Source organism: Scyliorhinus canicula, chromosome 7 (assembly GCF_902713615.1).
Source record: "Scyliorhinus canicula chromosome 7, sScyCan1.1, whole genome shotgun sequence".
In the NCBI taxonomy this organism is placed as follows: Eukaryota; Metazoa; Chordata; class Chondrichthyes; order Carcharhiniformes; family Scyliorhinidae; genus Scyliorhinus; species Scyliorhinus canicula.
The window spans coordinates 144,381,228-144,404,574 of record NC_052152.1 but is presented as its reverse complement, the minus strand read 5'-3'; the positions used below and the strand labels follow the sequence as shown (position 1 = coordinate 144,404,574).

Genomic DNA, 23,347 nt, shown 5'->3' with positions numbered 1-23,347 from the left:
AACTAGCTTGCAAACATATGGGCCACGATCTACCCAAATGGGAACAGAATCCTGTAACCCACGTGATTAGCCGGGTGCTTCTCGGCACCTAGAGGACCAAGAAACACCACGCTACTGAACTGCCATTCTGCTGGTGCCACCTGGGCACCTTGACACTGCCAGCCTAGCAAGCTACCAGTGTTCTGCCAGATTAAAGTTCCACCTGGGCATGTTGGCATTGCCAGGCTGGAACTCAGGTGGCAGTCCCAGGATGCCAGGATGGCAGTGCCAAGGTGCCAGGATGGCACCAGCAGTGACAGGGTGCCACCCTGCCCATAGGGCAAGCACCTGGGGGCCTCCAACTGCCTGGGAGACTCCCACAAGTGCCGTCTCGTCTGGTCCCCATTTCTGGAGACCAGCATTGAACAGCACTTGCTCGAGATCTCCAAGGCAAGAGTGTTAGATCCCACACCATGGGTAGATCGTGGGAGTGTATATTAGAATGGGACTAGCTGTCTCACTCTCATATGCAGATTTGTTAAAACGATTTCCTGCCCACAATGGGCAGGATTCACATGGCAACGTCTTGCAAGGTCGCATTAAGTCTAGTGAAGCGTGCCAAGCGGATAGATCCCAGAAGAGGTATCTCTCGGTATCTACCGGTTGCATTGCGCCGTGCTACCTTTCGGGCATCACGCAGCTTGTAGATCTCGTCCTTTCCAACAATGTGTAATCATTGATAAGAAACACATACACCACTATTCTTGCTATCACACTAGCTACAACACTGGCTGTTATACTGGTTGTTACACTGGCACATAAGCAGGCGAAGCTATGCTTGGTAAATAAAACCGCAATCAGATAAAAGAATACTGGTGCTCAAGTCTTATAATCTTGCTGAACACTGTACCTCGACTAAAATATTCCCAAACCTGTTTGAATTTCTCCTCCAGCCTCTTCAAACCCTGCAAGAACTCCAGATGCTGCAGGCAGTGATTGGACTTTGTTACTAGAGTATGGACATTCTCTTCCACCGTATTGTAGAGAGGCGTTACCGAATCAATGGTGTCCCTGCAGACAAAAAGAAGTAATGGTTATAAATCATGCTGGTGAGGAGCTTTAAGTCATATGCATTTACACTACTATTATGGGAAGAGATTAGTAGGAAAACAACCAACATGAACTTAGTGAGGATGAAAAGATGTCCCTGTATCCAAATACCAAGTTATTCCAAATTTCATTTGCTGGCGGGTGATGTGGTGGAAAAAAGTATTCCTGTTTTGTAGAAATTTGGGGATTTTTGGGTGGGTTTGAGGAGGCGGGGAGGGGAACTTCAACTTACTCCTTTTAGAAATTGAGGGTGGGGTGACCTGACAGAATGCAGGAAACCTGGGATTCAGGATTCCCACCCTCACTCAGTGGAGTACAGCATGTGTGTGATGTCAATGCTGAGTGCCATGCCCAGACACCACTGCCTGATTGGCAGGCTTGGCTTCCAGTTGGTCAGAGAACACAGTGGAGAAGACCAGAGCTCAAATTTTAAGTTTTTGTGCCAGGGAGAGAGGGATTAATCCCAGCAAAGGGAGGATTCCAACCTCGGAATACTGGAGTGAGATTGGGAGGCGGGGAAGGGGATTGGCGTGGAGGTTCCAGTCCCAAGGATTTTGGAGGGGAGTTCGGAAGCTTTGATGGGATGTGGAGCGGGGGATGGGGATGGGGGGTGGCTGAGATGAATGATGTAATCAAGGGTGACAGATATCTATAATAGAGACGAGGAATCACCAATGGTTTAAAGCAGATTATTGAGAAGTGACTGTTCAAACACCGTACATGTCCAGATTAGACAGGGTAGATATATGACCTGTGACAGGTACAATGATTTAAATCTGTGCACAGTAGATGGGTACACCCCAGGGCAAAGGTCGTAAAAATTGGTCTCCATTCCTACAAGCAAAGCTGTCGATTGTCGCTGGTGTGCCGTGGGTAGTCTATTGGCCAACACTCTCAGCTAAAGGAAGGAAATAAATTAGTGTACATCTGAAAGCAGTGAACAGCATTAGATCAGGCAGTTGATCACCTATTTTGATTGGGTTTTATTGCAAACCATCTTTTTCATGCTGAATCCTCTGTAACACACTCATTATTAACTCGTCGCCAATAAAGGATGGGCGGCACGGTGGCAAAGTGGTTAGCATTGATGCCTTACAGTGCCAGGGACCCAGGTTCAATTCCAACCTTGGGTGATGGTCCGTGTGGAGTTTGCAAATTCTCTCCATGTCTGTGTGGGTTTTCTCCGGGTGCTCCGGTTTCCTTCAACAGTCCGAAGATTAGCAGGTTAGGTGAATTGGCCATGATTAATGTGCGGGGTTACGGGGATAGGGCGGGGGAGGTGGGCTCTAGGTACAGTGCTCTTTCGAAGAGTCGGTGCAGACCCGATGGGCCGAATGGCCTCCTTCTGCCCTGTAGAAATCCGATGGATAATTCCCATAACCACCCACAGTCCTTCTGAGTTGTTGGTGTTTGGGGGGAAATTACATTTGGAATTATTCTCATTTAAACATTTCAACACTAAAATTCTAGTGTTCAAGCCCTGTTTGAAGTCACATTTTCTCCGAAGTTTGGACTGTATTATGAAATGTAAAAAGGAAAATGGGGGAGAGGATAATGGTTAATGCCCTTCCCCAAATTTGTTTCCCAATCTTCCTCTGAGTCTCTCTCCAGAGTGATCTGCCTGTATAAATCTTTTGCTTTTTCCTGATGCTGGACTCACAGACATAGTCAGGAAAGGCTCAGAGGAAGCACTGGGATTTGGAGTTCCCACATGCAATCAACTAGTTTATTCTCTACACTGTTTGCAGAGCACAGCATCAGTGGAGTAACCAAACAGTCTATTATCAATCATTTTCACCGATAGCATGACTGAGCAGGCCACCATGAGTGCAATTGGACACCTGAGGACGAGACAGACAGATAGCAACACAGCGGAGGATTCAATCAGAGAGAACAAAGTGGGAACAGGTGAGCGCTTAGGAGAGGTCGGAGACATAATAGGGGCAAAAGGATCAAGTTAAAAGGCAAAAGCAAGTGAATAAGGAAGGGTAAATCGCAGATGGAATAAACTCTCACAGAATGAAACTATCCTTGGTGTACTTATATAAAGCCTTGAACCTGGAAACAATATCCTATTGCAAGCCATCAAAAAGGTTTTATAAAGTAGACCCAAAATTAGCGAAAGACTGAAGATGTGCTTGAAGGTTTGGATTTTGAGGATATTTTTGAAAATCGAATGAGTGAGTGAGGTGGAGGAGCTCAGGAAAGGAATTCCAAAGTGTGGTATCATGTTGCGTATAGGCCACGTCACTGCCAATGGGTTGGATGCTCTGTAGGTTGGAATGAGAAAAGCGGGGGAGTGAGCTGAGTGAGCTGAGGCATTCAGGCTGCACCGCGAGGGGGTGGAGGGATTTATAAACAAGGGGCGGAATTCTGCGACCCCCTCAGAGTCGGGGAATCGCCCGGGACCGGTGTAAATCCCGCCCCCGCCGTGGCCGGAACTATCCGCCACCTGGGAATCGGCAGGAACGGGCCCCCGCGCCGATCGGCGTGCCCCCCGTGGCGATTCTCCGGCCCGCGATTGGCTGAAGTCCCTCCGCTGACAGGCCAATCCCGCCGACGTGGTTTAAACCACCTCTGTGGCGGTGGGATTGGTGGCGCGAGGGGGCCCTGGGGTCCTGGGGGTGCGGGCGATCGGACCCCGGGGGGTGCCCCCACGGTGGCCTGGCCTGCGATCGGGGCCCACCGATCGGCCGGCGAGCCTGTGCCGTGGGGGTACTCTTTTTCTTCCGCCGCCGCCACGGCCTCCACCATGGCGGAGGCGAAAGAGACCCCCCCCCACCGCGCATGCGCCGTTTGTGACGTCGCATGCGCGGACTCACGCTGGCCGGCAAAGGCCTTTCGGCCAGCACCGACGCCGGCCGGCGGGCGCCAAAGGCCATTGGCGCCGGGTTTGGTGCCAGTCAGCGTAGCGGGAGCCACTCGGCGCGGGCCTAGCCCCTAAAGGTGCGGAGAATTCCACACCTTTGGGGAGGCCCGACGCCGGAGTGGTTGGCGCCACTCCGCTACGCCGGGACCCCCCACCCCGCCGGGTAGGGGAGAATTGCGCCCAAGAAGTCAGATTTTCAGATCAATTATTTGGAGATTGAGAAGCTGGTAGAGTCCACCTAGATCAGAGGTGATAGGTGAACAGGTATGGAGTAGAAGGTGGCTCACACAATTGTGCACAGGTTGCAATTTTGGGGAAGGGGGGGAAACTTTTAAACTTGGCGAGGAGTATATGTTAAGTTGAATTCAGAAGAGATAGTATAAAAACAGAAAATACTAGACAACCTCAGCAGGTCTGACAGCATCTGTGTCGAGGAAAGTGGGCTAACGGCTAGGGGCTTTTCACGGTAACTTCATTGAAGCCTACTTGTGACAATAAGCAATTATTATTATCAACATTTTGAGTCTGGATGACTCTTTGTCAAAAGCTAAGAGCAAGAGCTTTTGACAAAGAGTCATCCAGACTCAAAATGTTAGCTCCCTTCTCTCCCCACAGATGCTGTCAGACCTGCTGAGATTGTCCAGCATTTTCTGTTTTTGTTTCAGATTCCAGCATCGGCAGTAATTTGCTTTTATTGGAAGTGATGGAAGTGTGAATGAGGATTTCAGAGGCAATGGGGGTGTTGTACTCAACCTGAATATTCTATGCATTATTCATTGTTTGTTCGTAGTTTCAAATGATTATGCAGTTGATAATTACATTGATGCCACTACAATAGATGCCCTAGGCAAAATTTAAAATCAATAAACCCCCATATAATGTTAGAATTAAACACATTTGGGTTCCAACCTGTAATCCTCTGAGTAGCTGAATCTAGATTCTTCTTTCTTGAGTCTGGCAAGAATTGCTCCACCTTCCAACTGTAAAGTAACCAATCGGGCATCTTGCAGAACATGTTTCATCGTCAACCTATGCTTACTGATGCAATCAATCACTTCCTTAAAATAAAAAATAAAGATAAAATCACAGCCGCAGAATGGAGATTGTCACAAAGCCTCAAGTTTGCAATCAGAAAATGTTTGGTAATATTTCAGGCTGGTAAAATTGTAGTTCAGATGCTTTATTAATGTAATTATCCCGACACAGAATCACAATTCAATTTGCATTTAGAAAATGTGATCTGCGATCGATGCTTATCCAAATGCAGGAAGTTAGTTTTTCCCCCAGCTGGTGAGTTTATCATCTAAAATGTTTATTCAAAGTGCGGGTCATGACCCGCGAGTGGGTTGCAGGTGAGTGTTGGGAGGGTCGTGGTATTCGTTCCCGCAGTGGTCCCAATCGTGGGAGAAGCACGCACTAGCCACTACCGGCATTTTTATTGAGAATTGATTTTTATTGAGTTGCAGAACAAATAATGCTGTGTGCGGTCTTCTGACCATAAGTGGCAGTAGTGAGCAGGTGACACACATCTTGCACGTAGACTTGACATCAGAGGCGCCCTTTATGTACATGCTTTTGCTGCCAAATCACAGAGAGCTTCTTTCATTTTCTAGCTCTTGGCAAGCAAGGCAAGAAGACTGTGAAGATTATTTTTTTTTCTTGTAAGTAAAAGACAACCAGAGACACAAATAGGCAGTGTACCTACTGAACAGGATCTCACAACTGAATCTGAAGAGAGCTTCACAGGAGAGTCTAGGGCATTAACTTACAACTGACTCCAAATGAAAAGATTATGCTTTTAAAGATTAGGGGCCTCACGGTAGCATAGGGGCCTCACGGTAGCATGGTGGTTAGCATCAATGCTTCACAGCTCCAGAGTCCCAGGTTCGATTCCCGGCTGGGTCACTGTCTGTGCGGAGTCTGCACGTCCTCCCCGTGTGTGCGTGGGTTTCCTCCGGGTGCTCCGGTTTCCTCCCACAGTCCAAAGATGTGCGGGTTAGGTGGATTGGCCATGCTAAATTGCCCGTAGTGTAAGGTTAATGGGGGGATTGTTGGGTTATGGGTATACGGGTTACGTGGGTTTAAGTAGGGTGATCATTGTTCGGCACAACATCGAGGGCCGAAGGGCCTGTTCTGTGCTGTACTGTTCTATGTTCTATGCTGCTGTTCTTGCCAATGACAGCACATTTAAAACACGATAAAAGCCATGAGGCTGTCAGCGTTCTGGAGCAGCATCTTCCAGAAGTATCCAGTGCTGAGAAAGACAAGAATTTTGTTGCTATTGCCCTTCACAACAACCTACATGTGCGAGGTTGAATCTTCCATTCACACAAAGTTGAAGACAGAGCATAGGAACTGGCTGAAATATGCACCTGAAATGCGCATTGTCCTCCCCTGCTGTGAACCTGATTACAGTAAGAAGTCTTACAACACCAGGTTAAAGTCCAACAGGTTTGTCTCAAACACGAGCTTTCGGAGCACGGCTCCTTCTTCAGGTGAATGGAAAGGCTTGTTCCAGAAATGTTTATATAGACACAGTCAGAGATGCCCCGGAATGCGAGCACCTGCAGGCAATCAAATCATCAAAGATGCAGAGAGAGAGGTAACTCCAGGTTAAAGAGGTGTGAATTGTCCCAAGCCAGTTCAGTCGGTAGGCCTCTGCAAGTCCAGGCTTGTTGGTGGGGGCCGAATGTAATGCGACATGAATCCCAGATCCCGGTTGAGTCCGCATTCATGCGTGCGGAACTTAGCTATAAGTTTTTGCTCAGCAATTTTGCGTTGTCGCGTCTCCTGAAGGCCTCCTTGTAGAATGCTGACCCGGAGATCAGAGGCTGAATGTCCTTGACTGCTGAAGTGTTCCCCAACTGGAAGGGAACAGTCCTGCCTGTTGATAGTCGCACGATGCCCGTTTATTCGTTGTCGCAGTGTCTGCATGGTCTCGCCAATGTACCACGCTTCGGGACATCCTTTCCTGCAGCGTATGAGGTAGACTACATTGGTCGAGTCGCACGAGTATGCGCCGCGTACCTGGTGGGTGGTGTTTCCACGTGTAATGGTGGTGTCCATGTCGATGATCTGGCATGTCTTGCAGAGATTACCCTGGCAGGGTTTTGTGGTGTTGTGGTTGCTGTTCTGAAGGCTGGGTAATTTGCTGCAAACAATGGTTTGTTTGAGGTTGCGCGGTTGTTTGAAGGCCAGTAGTGGGGGTGTGGGGATGACCTTGGACGTAATCGACATGGACACCACCATTACACGTGGAAACACCACCCACCAGGTACGCGGCGCATACTCGTGCGACTCGACCAATGTAGTCTACCTCATACGCTGCAGGAAAGGATGTCCCGAAGCGTGGTACATTGGCGAGACCATGCAGACACTGCGACAACGAATAAACGGGCATCGTGCGACTATCAACAGGCAGGACTGTTCCCTTCCAGTTGGGGAACACTTCAGCAGTCAAGGACATTCAGCCTCTGATCTCCGGGTCAGCATTCTACAAGGAGGCCTTCAGGAGACGCGACAACGCAAAATTGCTGAGCAAAAACTTATAGCTAAGTTCCGCACGCATGAATGCGGACTCAACCGGGATCTGGGATTCATGTCGCATTACATTCGGCCCCCACCAACAAGCCTGGACTTGCAGAGGCCTACCGACTGAACTGGCTTGGGACAATTCACACCTCTTTAACCTGGAGTTACCTCTCTCTCTGCATCTTTGATGATTTGATTGCCTGCAGGTGCTCGCATTCCGGGGCATCTCTGACTGTGTCTATATAAACATTTCTGGAACAAGCCTTTCCATTCACCTGAAGAAGGAGCCGTGCTCCGAAAGCTCGTGTTTGAGACAAACCTGTTGGACTTTAACCTGGTGTTGTAAGACTTCTTACTGTGCTCACCCCAGTCCAACGCCGGCATCTCCACATCATGTGAACCTGATTGAGTGAGATTGTGAGGACCAAGCAGGCTCCCCTTTCGCATTAAACATAAGCGAACAAGGTCTATGTCGCAAAGGTCAATCGGTGGGCAATAATGGGTCCTGGGAAAGAGTTTGAAAAACACTGATCGAAAATCCTAACTTAATGCCCCAGTGTTACCTCCCCAATCAAACTGTGGGGCCTGGACATTTTGCCTGAAAATTGGAGGCTTCATCACCACAGAGGCAACAAACAACAGTAAAACACCCAAGAGTTTGGCTGCCGCACTGGGAACATCCCCATAACAAGAGGATGGGTGTGTGGATTGGGGAAGGAACCAACGCCCAGTTCAGCTAACGTTACCAAAGGGTGTCTGGGTACAGGATCTGAGGTCTGATGCCCAGGTACCCCTGCTGCGGCCAGGAGTGCGTGTGAAGGCCGTGTTGGATTGCACCCTGAGGGTTGGTGGGGAAGTGAGGGTGGGATGGCATGGGAGACCCATGGCCCCGGGGTGGTAGCCATAGCTGATTGTCTGTCTCACACCCTCTTCAATTCCTTGAAGATATCACATTATGGATGACGTAGTGGACCGCGCTGAAGCTGCCCTTGTGGTGTTTCTGGAAAATCAGGCAGCCTTTCGCCGGAGAAGGCAGCGGCAGCAGCATCGACAGAAACTCGGGGCAGTGGCCCATGTGCAGGGGCCTGCCTCACACCCTGAGGACCCAGCGCCTATCAGGCCAGGGAGAGACACATAGGGGAAGGCAGGCAACAACCCAAGGTGTACAGGCATCGTTGATTTTTCAAAGAGGTGTCGGATAGCATGTGCCGCAGGTATTTCTGCCTCAACAAGGAGAAGGTGTGGCACCTGTGTGGAGGAGGAGGATACCCACTCCTGCTGGCCATCAAGATCACCGAAGCCCTGAAGCTTTACACCTCAGGATCATTCCAGGGCTTGAGCGGGGACTTGTGCACCCTTTCCCAACCAACGGCCCACATCCGTGAAGTCACTGATGCCCTGTTTGCCTGGGCAATTGACTATATAATCAGGGGCTAAATCACTGGCTTTTAAAGCAGACCAAAGCAGGCCAGTAGCACGGTTCGATTCCCGTACCAGCATCCCCGAACAGGCGCCGGAATGTGGCGACTAGGGGCTTTTCACAGTAACTTCATTCGAAGCCTACTCGTGACAATAAGCGATTTTCATTTCATTTTTAATTTCATCTTTCACCTGGACCAGGCCCATCAAGATGTCTGGGTAGTTGAATTTTCCACCATCACTGGGAGGCCCCTGGTCCATGGGGTAATAGATGGCACGCATATGGCACGTACTGGGTGGTCCGGGAGTGCCCTTCATTAACAGGAAGGGGTTCCACTCCCAAAATGTCCAACATGTGTGTAACTACCATCTGAAGGTCATGCTTCCTGGGAGCGGTGCACGATAACTACATCCTGGGACAGTCGGAAATCCCCAGTGTTTTCAAGGGACAGCCCATGATGACCGGTTGGGGATAACCAGTACCCGTTTAATTCCTGGTTAATGACATCAGTACGGAGGCTGGTGACAGATGTGGAGGCCTGATATAACGAGGTCCCTGTGGCTGTCATTGAGCAGCGCATTGGACTGATTAAAAGGCGGTTCCGATGCCTCCACTGCTTTGGTGATGCATTGTAGTACACCCCCCGGAGGATCGCCCACTTTGTGGTGGTTTGCTGTGCCCTTTAAAACCTGGCACATCAGCGGGGTGACGTGCTGGAGGTGGTGGAGGAGGAATATGCAGCTAGGTTGGAGGAAAAGGATAAGGAGGAACTAGGAGGGGCTGGAGTTTAAGCCCAAGGTGTCCCACTGGGCCATCCGATTTGATTTATTGTCACATGTACTGAAGTACAGTGAAAAGTATTTTTCTGCAGCCGAGGGAACGTACACAGTACGTACATAGCAGACAAAAGAATAATCAACAGAGAACATTGGCAAATGGTACATCGACAAACAGTGATTGGTTGCAGTGCGCAACAAGGGGCCAAACAAAGCAAATACATGAGCAAGAGCAGCATAGGGCATCGTGAATAGTGTTCTTACAGGGAACAGATCAGTCCGAGAGGGAGTCGTTGCGGAGTATTGTAGCTGTGGGGAAGAAGCTGTTCCCATGTCTGGATGTGCGGGTCTTCAGACTTCTGCACCTTCTGCCTGATAGAAGGCTCTGGTAGAAGGCAAGGCCTGGGTGGGAGGGGTCTCTGATAATGCTGTCTGCCTTCCTGAGGCAGCGAGAGGTGTACTCATAGTCAATGTGGGGTGGCAAGCTTGTGTGATGCGTTGGGCTGAGTTCACCACACTCAGCAGTTTCTTGTGATCTTGGACCGAGCAGAAGGATGGAGGGCAGGCAGCGGTGAGGGTCTGGTATGCCTGGAGGACAAGGGAGCCCCTCCTCCTCGCCCACTTTTCATAGGAAGTGGCTTTGTCCGTCATCTCGCCCCCTTGCCCAATCAGCTATGAAATCGCTGGAATTTTTTAAAAATTCATTCATGGGATGTGAGCATGACTGACTGGGCCAGCATTATATGGCCATCCCTGAGGGTATTTAAGAGTCAACCATATTGCTGTGGAGTCACATGTAGGCCAGACCAGGTAAGGACGCCAGATTTCCTTCCCTAAAGGACATTAGTGAACCAGGTGGGTTTTTGCTACAATCGACAACGGTTTCATTCTCATCATTGGACTTTTAATTCAAAATTTTTATTGAATTCAAATTTCACCATCTGCCAAGACAGGATTTGAACCTGGGTCCCCAGAGCATTACCCTGGGTCTCTGGATTACTAGCCCAGTGACAATACCATGGCGCCACTGCCTCCCCTTAAATGCCACTGACATCCTTCTGAATTTCATGGCTGCAGCCTAGTGGCTGTAGCAGCTCCAGGATGGCCTGGTCCAGAGGCTCAACATCTGACTGGGACCCAGCTGGGTCCTGGGATCCAGCAGACCTCTGACTGCTGCCTCCCCTGGATTTTCCTGCCTCCACCAGATGGACATCAGTAACAGCCAGAAGCCTGTCCACTATTTTTGCCCACCAAGGTGAGCGTCTCTGTGCTGGTGGAGGGTGGGGATGACAGCTGTGATGCCTCGATGGTGGTATCATCGATCTCATTAGGTGTTTTTTTGGATTGGGGTGGGGGGGCGGGGTAAGGGGCCTACCCGGATGGGCCAGCACCAATGGATTGAGATCCTGCGGGAGAATGGACATGTGGTCAGTGAGAGGATGGATCATCATGCTAGCATGTACAACTCACATGTAACAGGTCATCTGGGCAAGGACTGGTGGGTACCCACCTCTGCAGCTCTGCCAACCTCAACGTCGGTGACTGATCTGTCCTCAGGCACCGCCGCAACCTCCAGGGCCCATACGTCGTAAGGGGTGAAGACTCTAATGTCCGGCACCCCGCTGCCCGTCTGGGCCCTCTCCTGTCTGTTGTGGGCTAACTTTGTCTGCAGGAACACAGAGGATGCACTGTGAGTCGCACACTGCAGGGGGCATGGTCGGGGACAGGTGTGGGCACCACTGCTTGTCATGGGTGTGGTGTGCTGATAAGTGCCAGTGCGTGCTGGGCCACTGGCACATATTGTGCGGGGGTGAGGGGGGGGGTGCCAAGTTCAGTGATGTCAGGAGTGGGGGAGGGAAAGAGGGGAACGTCCGGGAGTTGCAGGCGAGACCGGTGTCAGGGGGCAGATTCCAACTCCTGACTTTTGGCTGACTCTCCGAAGCCCATGGGGGAAATAGAGTATCCCTTCTGGACTCTTCTACATCCATCTGTCTGATCAGGTCGGCATTTCCGAGTCGTGGATCTGGTCTGCACGGTGGCATGACTGCCTGCTGTCTGGGGTTTGCTCTGTGGGATCAGCTTAAGAGCTGATCCCCCTCGTTAGTAGGGAGCTGCTGAGCACGGTCAAGACTAATCAGCTGGCGGAATTATCTTTCCCGGCATGAAGCCCGTGGGGCATCATTAAGTGCCCTAATTAACATTAGATACCCATGATGGCCTCACTGGGTTGGCCGTTGGGAAACACCCGACTGTTCCCTTTTGCTACCACAATTAGAAACGTTTCCGTTCGGTCGCACCCACAGGTTTAACAGGTCAGCATTAAAATCCACTTTGGTTATCTCAAATATTCACAAAACTATCATAAACAAGTAAACAATTTATTTGTATAACCTTCTTTCAGAGACTATTTTAATTCAGGTGTAATACTGTTTATTTAAGCAAGTTAATGCCTTAATCAAAAGGTTGGTTGATGGATTAAAGTCCTCAATCTGAAAAAACTGAATCCAACAAGTTAACATTGGAACCAATTTTCACCCAAACACTGAGGTACAGTTTCAGCTTGAATCAAATACACAAGAAAATCAGACAGTTTTGAAAGGACAATTGATCCACAAAACTGATTTTACGCCTGGGCAGTAATGGTCAGGGAATTACAACAACCATTTCTCCAGAAAAGAAATGTTTTGCTATCTTTGCATTGTCTGATTTGCACGAACCCGACTCCATTATCATTTACCTTTTGCTGACTGGTTAATGATATCATCAGCTCATGTATAAGTGAAATATCTCTTGTGAATTTTTCAGCTATTTCCATTAGTGTCTCCATATTATATTAGATTCAAGTTCATTCGCCAGCACCACATTCTGTCATTCATTTCAAAGAATATGTCGGAAATATCTGACATCCTCTCAGAGAGTTTTGTGATCATGCTATTTTTACTTCCCCTTATTTTCTTCCAGCACATTCCAAGAACATTTTGTATGTACCTGTGCACTTATGCCGGCTTTGTTAAATTCAAATGTTCTAATAGTGTCCAACAACAAGGTGGAAACCTCTCTGCAGTTTGTGACGAACAACTCAAGTCTCTGAAACAACAAAAAAAGTACAATTTATGGTTGACTGAATATCCTTCGCACTGCTGCCCCACGCCACTGAGGACCCGCGATCCCGGCCCCGGGTCATTGTCAGTGTGGAGTTTGCACATTCTCCCCATGTCTGCGTGGGTCTCACCCCCGCAACCAGAAAAATGTGCAGGGCAGGTGGATTGGCCTTGCTATATTGCCCCTTAATTGGAAAAAAATGAATTGGGTACTTTTAATTTATTTTCAAAAAAGAACAATTATTCTACGTCAATGGAGCCAAATGTAAAGTTCAATCAGCATTTTTTTTATCTCGTATCTAAAAATCCTTCAAACAAGACACTTGAAGAAACGTAGAAAAAGTTGCAAATCTTTGCCTGCTTATTGGCGAGTGGAGTTTTGGGCTCATAATTCTCCTGGAACAATAATAATAATCTTTATTGTCACAAGTAGGCTTACATTAACACGGCAATGAAGTTACTGTGAAAAGCCCTGAGTCTCCAATTTCCGGCACTTGTTCGGGTATACAGAGGGAGATTTCAGAATGTCCAAATTACCTAACAGCACATCTTTCGGGACTTGTAGGAGGAAACTGGAGTACCTGGAGGAAACCCACGCAGACTCGGGGACAAATTCATCCCCCTGCATTAGTGGAGGGATTAGAGGGGATTTTATTTGGAAACGAGTTTGGGAAGTAGTGACTGGTTTCTGTCTCTGAAGTGAGGCCACACTTTCTTCCTGAAATATGGATTGTAATAAGAGACGAACAATAAATGCAGCACCCACATACTGTAAATAAATATTGAAAATTGAGAATTAAACGGGAGCAGAAGAGTGAGAGAGTCTGGAGTGCTCATGTGCCAGTGGGCAAGGTGCTCCATGGGTGGCAGCCTGAGTCAGATAGTCCACTTCACAGACTTAAAAATGAGGTAAATTGACACGTTCACGTAGTACTGAGGGAATACTGCACTGTCAGAGGATTGCCTTTCAAATAAGATGGTAAATTGAGTATCATCTTGCAGATGGACAGCGAAGATTTCCTGGCATTCCAAGAGCGGCAGCATTCTCCCCCAGGTCATGGTTTATATTCATCCCTCAACCAGCATGAGTAGAGCAGTTTAATATGTCTCATTGTAGGTTGTGGGCCCTTGCTGCGTGAGGTTTTGCCGCTGTGCTTCATACAACACAACTGTGACTGCATCACCAAGCACATTGATTGTGAGTCCTGAGGTTGCGAAAGGTATTATATAACCACACATTTTTTCTTTATAAGAATCGTTTGCTATCGTATGCCTCACTATTTCAATACCCCGTCACAGTATTATGAAGTACAAGACTGACACCCGGTGGCAGAAACGCAATACTGTCAATTTTTTAAGGAATGAGAATTAGGCCGGAATTGTCCGGCCATTCTTGCTAGCAGAATTATCCAGCCCCGCCGACGGCAAACCCTGGCCGCGGGCTTCCTGCCAATGAAGGGTGTGTCGGGAGCAAAATAGTCGAACACATCGCACCCGAGCAGACTACTTCATTGGATAAATGAGAGGAAATATTTCAAAACATCCACCCTCCCAGCATGCCATTTTTCAGACCATGATCTACCACTCCACTCTCTCTGGGAATATGCAGGAGGGATGTAAACTCAGGTGGAATGGTGGGGGCACTGTGCCTGTCACGAGAAATAGGAGAAGTGGTGGGAAACCCTTCCACACTCCTCCCATTTGAGGTTCGAAAGTGAGCAATTCAATGCCACTTAAGGGACTCTTCCCACTGCTATTGGTAATTTATTAGAGACAGATGGCATCTTACCACATGGTGAGGCCTCCAGGTATTCCTTGGTGGCCTTCTTGAAGGCTGGGGAGGGGGCGGGGGGTGCTCTTCTGACCGAATACCCAAGCCCCATGGAGAGTTCTCAGCAGCAAGGGCTGAAACGTTCCCTTGTTGCCTTGCGTGCAATCCCCATTCCCTTCATTGCGTCCTGCCTCACTGGCCCTGGTGAGCCCACCCCACTAATTTCCCTCCCAGGCCTCCTGCAATGCTTATGATCCCAGGGCCTTTTCAGTAACAGCAGTGGCCACCCGTTCTGATTGTGCTGCTGGGACTGTGGAGCTGTAAAATAGAGTTCCAGGGCTGGCAGAGGTAGACAGCGGGAAGAGCTGCCAACTCCTCATTAACTCTTGGCCCGAGAGTGCCTGGTTAGAATTCAAGGGTTGATGTCAGTAGGTCCTGCTGAATATCTTAGCCATTCATAAAATCTACTTTTAAAGCTATACCCTTCAATGCAAAAGTAAGCTAGAATATTATCGTTGTTTGTGCACCCCTGCATTAACTCTGCAGCATGTTAATGTACCAACATGCATTATTATATTAGTGGATGATCTCTCTGATAATTTAAGGTACTAGCCATCTACATTTCCAGTATATTAGTGCATGTCTGCACGACTCGACAAGTAGCTGGATCAGAAAGAAGGGAACCCAGGACAGGAAGAATCTCAGACCAGGGTTAGGTGCTGGATGGGATTCCCTAGCAATTAGCCCTGCGACTCTGAAATAAAAAGAAGAATTGCTGGGGTTGAAAAACTCAGCAAGTCTGACAGCACCTGTGCAGAGGGAAAAAGAATTAATGCTTCCAGTCTGTGTTAATCTTCTTCAGAGATGAAGAGAGATAGAAATGTCTTATGCTGGTTGAAGAGAGGGGAGGAGCAGATGCAGCAAAAAGGTATAGGTTGGAGAAGTAGAAATTGAATGACAAAAGTATCATGGACACAACACAAAGGAAGTGTTAATGATGGTGTTAGAGACTAAATCAGGTGTCAATATTGGCGTAAAGGTCAGATAACAGAATGTGTTAATAGTAGAACAAGGGTCAGCACATTCTGAAACTCTGTCACCCCTAACCCACAATAAATATTGAGATACTTATAAATATCGAGAAGAGCTGGCTAAGGTAGACTGGGAGCAAAGACTTTATGAGGAATAGTGGAGAACCTTCCAAGCGATTTTTCACAGTGCTCAGCAAAAGTTTATACCAACAAAGTTTATACCAACAAAAAGGAAGGACGGGAGAGAGAGAGAAAATCGACCGTGGATATCGAAGGAAATAAGGGAGAGTATCAAATTGAAGGAAAAAGCATATAAAATGGCAAATATTAGTGGGAGACTAGAGGATTGGCAACATAAAGCTACTAAAAAAGCTATAAAGAAGAGTAAGATAGATTATGAGAGTAAACTTGCTCAGAGTATAAAAACAGATAGTAAACATTACTACAAATATATAAAACAAAAAAGAGTGGCTAAGGTAAATATTGGTCCTTTAGAGGATGAGAAGGGAGATTTAATAATGGGAGATAAGGAAATGGCTGAGGAACTGAACAGGTTTTTTGGGTCAGTCTTCACAGTGGAAGACACAAATAACATGCCAGTGACTGATGGAAATGAGGCTATGACAGGTGGGGACCTTGAGATGATTGTTATCACTAAAGAGGTATTGATGGACAAGCTAATAGGGCTCAATGTAGACAAGTCTACTGGCGTTGATGGAATGCATCCCAGGGTACCAAAGTGATGCCAGGGAAATTGCAAATGCACTCGTGAGAATTTACCAAAGTTCACTAGACTCTGGGGTGGTCCCGGCGGATTGGAAATTAGCAAATGTGACACCACTGTTTAAAAAAGAAGGTTGGCAGACAGCGGGTAATTAGAGGCCAGTTAGCGTAACTTTGATACTAGGGAAGATGCTGGAATCTATCATCAAGGAAAAAATAGCGAGGCATCTGGATGGAAATTGTCCCATTGGGCAGACGCAACATGGGTTCATAAAGGGCAGGTCGTGTCTAATTAATTTAGTGGAATTCTTTGAGGACATTACCAGTGCGGTAGATAACGGGGAGCCAATGGATGTGGTATATCTTGAATTTCAGAAAGCTTTTGACTAGGTGCCGCACAAAAGGTTGCTGCATAAGATAAAGATGCATGGCATTAAGGGTAAAGTAATAGCATGGATAGAGGATTAGTTAATTAATAGAAAGCAAAGAGTGGGGATTAATGGGTGTTTCTTTGGTTGGCAATCAGTAGCTAGTGGTGTCCCTCGGGGATCAGTGTTGGGCCCACAATTGTTCACAATTTACATAGATGATTTGGAGTTGGGGACCAAGTACAATGTGTCCAAGTTAGCAGATGACACTAAGATGAGTGGTAAAGCAAAACATGCAGAGGATACTGGAAGTCTGCAGAGGGATTTGGATAGTTTAAGTGAATGGGCTAGGGTCTGACAGAAGGAATACAATGTTGACAAATATGAGGTTATCCATTTTGGTAGGAATAACAGAAAAAGGGATTATTATTTAAATAAAATATTAAAACAGCAGAGAGACCTGGATGTACTAGTGCATGAGTCACAAAAAGTTGGTTTACAGGCCTAACAGGTGATTAAGAAGGCAAATGGAGTTTTGTCCTTCATTACTAGAGGGATAGAGTTTAAGACTAGAGTGGTTATGTTGCAACTGTATACGGTGTTAGTGGGGCCACACCTAGAGTATTGTGTTCAGTTTTTGTCTCCTTACCTGAGAAAGGATGTACTGGCACTGGAGGGTGTGCAGAGGAGATTCACTAGGTTAATCCCAGAGCTGAGGGGGTTGATTACGAGGAGAGGTTGAGTCGACTGGAACTGTACTCGTTGGAATTTAGAAGGATGCGGGGGGATCTTATAGAAACATATAAAATTATGAAGGAAATTGATAGGATAGATGCGGGCAGGCTGTTTCCATTGGCAGGTGAAAGCAGAACCAGGGGACATAGCCTCAAAATAAGGGGAATTAGATTTAGGACTGATTTTAGGAGGAACGTCTTCACCCAAAGGGTTGTGAATCTACGGAATTCCCTGCCCAGTGAAGCAGTTGAGTCCTTCATTAAATGTTTTCAAGATAAAGATAGATAGTTTTTTGGAGATTAAAGGAATAAAGGGTTATGGTGTTCAGGCGGGAAAATGGAGCTGAGTCCACAAAAGATCAGCCATGATCTCATTGAATGGCGGAGCAGGCTCGAAGGGCCAGATGGTCAATTCCTGCTCCTAGTTCTTATGTTCTTGTACTTGAGGTACGCTTACCAAATTTGCTGGCAGTAATATAATGGAACATTTGAATACGGGTAAATATAAAAGACATGATTTTCATGTTGCTTTGCGCCTGGCTTCAATCCTATTGAACCAGGTGCGTAGCGGGAGAGGCCAAAAAATGGGTTTTGTGCCAGGCGCTGAGCCACTCGTGATGAACCCGATCCACTATGCCGGACACCCTTACTCAGCATGCTTCAGATAAGTACATTTAAATGAGTCAATAGGTTCATTTAAATATGCACAGCCCATTTGAGGCTACCGGCCAGGCCTTACGCCGGCGCAAATTAATACTGGTCTTCAGATACTAACACCAGATGTGATGGCCATGCTGTGGGGATTGGCAGCCATTGGAGCCCCTGGTTCGGGTACGGCAGTTCCCTGGCATTCTTCATGGCACCCGGGCAGTGTCAACCTGGCACTGCCAGAGTACCAGGGGCAGTCCCACGGTGCCAGATTGGCACTGTCATGGTGCCAGGTGCAGTACCCAGATGCCAAGTTAGCACTGTCAAGGGGCAGGGTCTGAGAGGGCCATGACCATGAAAGTGAAGAGGGGGTATGAGGGTGGTGTGCGAAGGGGAGGTATGAAGGGGGGTTATGAAGGTTGGGTGGGGAGTTAAGAGGGAACCTGAAATGGAGGTGTGGGGTCAGGTTATCCTCATGCCTGAGTGGTGTGGGGAAGGGTGGGATCACACAGACTTGCATTGATTGGTTGGGGGGTTTCCCCTCAGGGGTCAAGAGTTGGGGGTGTTGCCCAAGTCTGCGGGGGGTAGTGATGTCTGTGCGTAGGGGTTGTGGGGGAACCCCCAACCTCACTTTGAGATTGGGTATGCTTTAAAAATGTAGCCCTGATCCATGAGGAGCTGATCTTGAATCTGGCACCTGTATGGCTGGGAGTGTTTGGACAGAGCGTGTTGGGTGGAGGATGCGCAGAGAGGGGGGACATGTCTGGAGGATGGGGCATGGGTTTGGTGACTGTCCCCCATTGTAGAACAAGGAGCCAGAGGTGTCATATTGGCTGTGGTTAGGGCATTTCAATGTTCCTCCTACAAATGGACACCACTGCCCCACTCTCCTCATGGTGTCGATAACTATCCCCGCCCTCCTCCCCAATGCCCACAATCAATTCCCCCTACCCTCCCTAATGCACACTCAGTTTCCTATCCCACTTCCCCCCCCCCCATGACCCCCCCCCCCCCCCCCCCCACGCCCCGTGCCCGCTCAATGATCCTCGACGTGCTTGTGCTTCATTAATCTAGGGGTGTCCCAAGGATGCACATCAGAGGTGGAGGCAGCCAGCTGCTTATCTCTTCATGTATCCTTTGATGCCCCTATCAGGAGTCCTCTGGGGTCTCTGGTGCCGAAGGACCCTGACCCTGATGGCAGCACATGAATAACCGGGCCGCCATGTGCCGGGTGCTGGCTGTGAGACGCTGTCCTATCAGAGGGGTGAACTCAGGAGAGCTGCTGGCTATCGACACCAGTCCATAGGATGGGTCCGGGTTGCGTTCTCTCCTCTCGCTCAGTGTCCATAGGGCCCTGGGGTTCACTTCGGGATGGAGAGACATCTGGGTTGAGCCACAGGTGCCCTTCATCATCTCAGTATCCTGTAAGTTTCAATAAGATTCCCCTCATCCTTCTAAACTCTGAGTACAGAGTACTCAACCGTTCCTCATATGTCAAGATCTTCATTCCAGGGATCATTCTAGTGAACCTCCTCTGGACCATTTCCAAAGCCAGCACATCCTTGCTTAGATACAGGGTCACAATACTCTACATAGGGTCTGACCAGCTAGCTTACACTCATATTTCATCTTCTACCCCTAATTGCTTTTTTAGTTGTCCTCTGCTCACTTTTAACGGCTTCTCAATCCTCTGGCTTCCCATTAATCCTCGCCATTTTGTATGATTTCTCTTTTGCTTTTATGTTGTCCTCGACTTCCCTCATCAGCCATGGATGTCTCATCCTCTTCTTAGCATGTTTCCTCCTCCTTGGGATGAATTTCTGTTATGCCTCCCGAATAACCCCCAAAATTGCTGTTCCACTGCCTTCCCTGCTCGGCACCCTTTCCAATCAACTCTGGCCAGCTCCTCTCTCATGTCTTTGTTGTTACCTTAATGTAATTGTAATACCATAACATCTGATTCCAGCTTCTTTCTCTCAAACTGCAGGGTAAATTCTGTCATATTGTGGTCACTGCCCCCTAAGGGTTCCATCACCTTAAGTTCCCTAATCATGTCTGCTCACTACATATCACCAAATCCAGAATTGCCTGTTCCCTAGTAGGCTCTGTCACAAGCTGCTCCAAAAAACCATCTCTTAGACATTCCACAAATTCCTTGGGATTCTCATCCAATCTGATTTTCCAAGTCCACCTGCATATTGAAGTCCACCATTATTATTCCCATACTGCCTTTTTAAAATGCCTTTTCAATCTCCTGATTTATTTCCTGCCCCACATCCTGCCGACTGCGAGGAGACCTATACATAACTCTCATTCGGGTCTTTTTACATTTACGATTATTCAACTCTACCCACAAAGGTTCTATGCCTTCTGATCCTCTATCGCATCTTGCTATCGATTTAACTTGATTGCTTACTAACAATGCACTCCTTTGCCTGTCCTTTCGATAGGACACATATTCTTGGATAGTTAGATCCCAGCAATGATCCCCTTCCAGCCATGTCTCTGTGATGCCCACAAAATCATACCGGCCAATTTCAATCTTTTTGAAAAACGTAAACCTGGCGGAAGGGCTTCTGTGGGGAGCCAAAGAGGTGAGTAGCCATCTTTGCTCACAGGTAAAGAGTCCAAGGGTGCTGGGCTTGCCACTCCAGTGCCCAGCGGAGGGGTGGGGGACTCTTGACTAGAGAGGGGGGCACCCTCCACAGTGTGTGCTGCCATACGAAGGGGGGAGGTGTTGATGGAGGGCAACCACACATGGGACACCGCTCCGGGGACATGCCCACGGCCGGAAGGTGGGTGAGTGCCATGGGGCGGGGGGGATGTCTGGAGAGATGGGCCAAGGGTAGGAGGTTGGGTCGCATTGTGGAGGAAAGTAATAGAGTTGTCATACTGCCCACCCCCACCCCCCTCCCAAGGTTCCCTCAGTGATCCTCAATGTGCTTAACCGTCCTTGTTCTACCGGTATGTCTAGGTGTGTCCCCAGGATGCACAACTGAGGTGGAGGCAGACAGCTGCTTATCACATCCCATGGCCTTCGATGCCTCTGGTGGGTGTCCTACCGGAGGGCCCTGGCACACTTGCTGATGGCACATGCACAGCCGTGCTGCCCTGTTCCATGTGCTGACCCCGAGTTGCAGCTCATCAAAGATGTGGAACTCGGGCAGCATGGTGGCACAGTGGGTTAGCCCTGCAGCCTGACGGTGCAGAGGTTCCAGGTTCGATCTGGGTCACTGTCCATGTGGAGTTTGCACATTCTCCCCGTGTTTGCGTGGGTTTCGCCCCCACAACCCAAAGATATGCAGGGTAGGTGGATTGGCCACGCTAAATTGCCCCTTAATTGGAAAAAGAAATGAATTGGGTACACTAAATTTATTTTTAAAAAAGAAACAAAAAGGTGTGGAACTCTGTGAACTGGTGGCCACCATCCCCACTCCATGGCACAGGTCCGGGTTGGCACCCAGCGCCCTCACCTCCCGCTCAGTGCCCATAGGGCCCTGGGGTTCACCTTGGGATGAAGGAACAGCTGGTTCGAACCCTGGCTGGCCCTGCATCATCTGGCTCTGCCAGGCCTGGCGGCTCCCTGATGTCTGCACCATGGTGTCGACACCCTCGATGCCACAGCCATTTCCATCTCCGAGCGGGACATGTCCCGTAGCACCTCATCAAGGTCAGCCTGGTACTTGATAACATCCCCCAGTGAGTCGGACATTCTGCCAAGGCCCTCACCCATGGCATTCACTGACTTCGCCCTGCCTTAAACACCTTCACTCATGCTGCCGTGGTCGTGCACTAGGCTCTCCACTGCGATCGCCAGCCTAGCAGAGTTGGCCTTGTGCCACGCATTGCCGGTGACATCTCCTGCGCCCATAGCCTCTGGGACCATGCCAATTGGCTATGAACCTACTGGAGTGTCGCTGACATCTCTCTCTGAATGTTCTGGACGCTCCCGAACATCTCAATCAGCTCCGGGTAATCTTGCACCAGAGGTTCAGTATCAGGCTGGCACCCAGCTGGGTCTTGGGATCCAGCAGACCTCAGATTACTGTCTCGCCTGGCGTTCCTGCCTTCAGCAGAAGTACATCAGCAGCAGTGTGGTGCTCATCAGATTGTATCCCTGAAGCCTGTCCATGAATGTTTCCCACCGAAGTGTGTGTCTCTGCATTGGCAGAGGGTGGGGTTGACACCTGTGACACATCATTCATGGTATCCTCGGAGCTCTCCTGCAAGGTGTTCTCCTGGGAGGCAGGAGAGGCGGGGCCACCCGGGTGGGCCTGCATTGTTGACTGGAGGACATGCAGAAGAATGGACATGTGGTCAATGGAAGGGATGAGTCAGTCAGTCTGGCAATAACAACTCACGTGTGGTTCACAGTGATGGGAAGGGGGGACTGTGAAGAAAGAGTTGGATTGGTTGAAAGGAGAGGGGGTGAAGGGAGGATTGGGGGCGGCGCTTGGAGTGCTAGGGTGGATGATGGCTTGGGGGCAGAAAGGTCTTGGGAGGGGTGGGGGCATTGGTGTCAACTCACCCATGCTGCCCGATGTGGGTCGTTCACCTTCTTACAACACCGGAGTCCAGTACTCCTGGTCTCACTCCCCGAGCTCACGGCCGCTGCCATCTCAACCCAGGCAATACAGGCTGCCCTGTGGCTCACTCTTCAGGACCCTGGGGGTAGCAGGACATCCCTCCTGGTCTCCAGCACATCAAGGAGCCTCCCCAGATCTGCATCCCCGAATCTTAATCTTCTCCACGCTATGGCTGCGAGCTGAGTGGTGCTGGCTGTGCAAGTGCTATTGAAGAGCTGCTCGACCTTGTTAGTGGGGGGGACGGGTGGGGGGACGGGGACGGGGGGCGGGGGGGGGGGGGGGGGGGGGGGGGGAGACTGCCGAGCACGGTCCCGCTGAATTGGCTGGCAAGCCGTCATTTATGATGTAGCGCCCATGTGGCCTCGTTAATTGGACCAATTAACGCTGAATAGTGTTGCTGGCCTTGCCGGGCCGAGCACCGAGAAGCTCACTGCAGTTCCCACTCGCTACCATACTTAGAAATCTTTCCAGAGAATCACACCCTTTGTTATTTTTTGGGGAGAATTGCACCCAAAGTATTGCTAATTGTTTAATATATATATATCTCATAATACTCCAAATGGGACTGAATTTATAGAGGGGCTTATTAAGAGAATTGAGGTTAGGGGTTTCTCATCACTTTCAACTTCATGACGATGTGACTGGATTTTAAAGTAGGGTAATAAAGTTATACTGAAACACTTAAATGCATTGGTCAGAC

The 23,347-nt window shown here is 48.8% G+C and overlaps 1 protein-coding gene across 2 annotated transcripts in view; it reads right to left on the bottom strand.

Annotated features, from left to right (window-relative positions):
• The window catches only part of LOC119969436 (pleckstrin homology domain-containing family G member 4B-like), a 232,485-nt gene that overhangs the window by 48,571 nt on the left and 160,567 nt on the right, over positions 1-23,347 (bottom strand). For both annotated transcript variants that reach the window (XM_038803071.1, XM_038803069.1), the window contains exons 9-11: positions 12,674-12,772; positions 4,868-5,016; positions 912-1,050 (exon numbers count right to left, since the gene is read on the bottom strand). In XM_038803071.1, the coding sequence (XP_038658999.1) occupies positions 912-1,050; positions 4,868-5,016; positions 12,674-12,772 (387 nt within the window). The remainder of the gene's footprint in view (positions 1-911; positions 1,051-4,867; positions 5,017-12,673; positions 12,773-23,347) is intronic.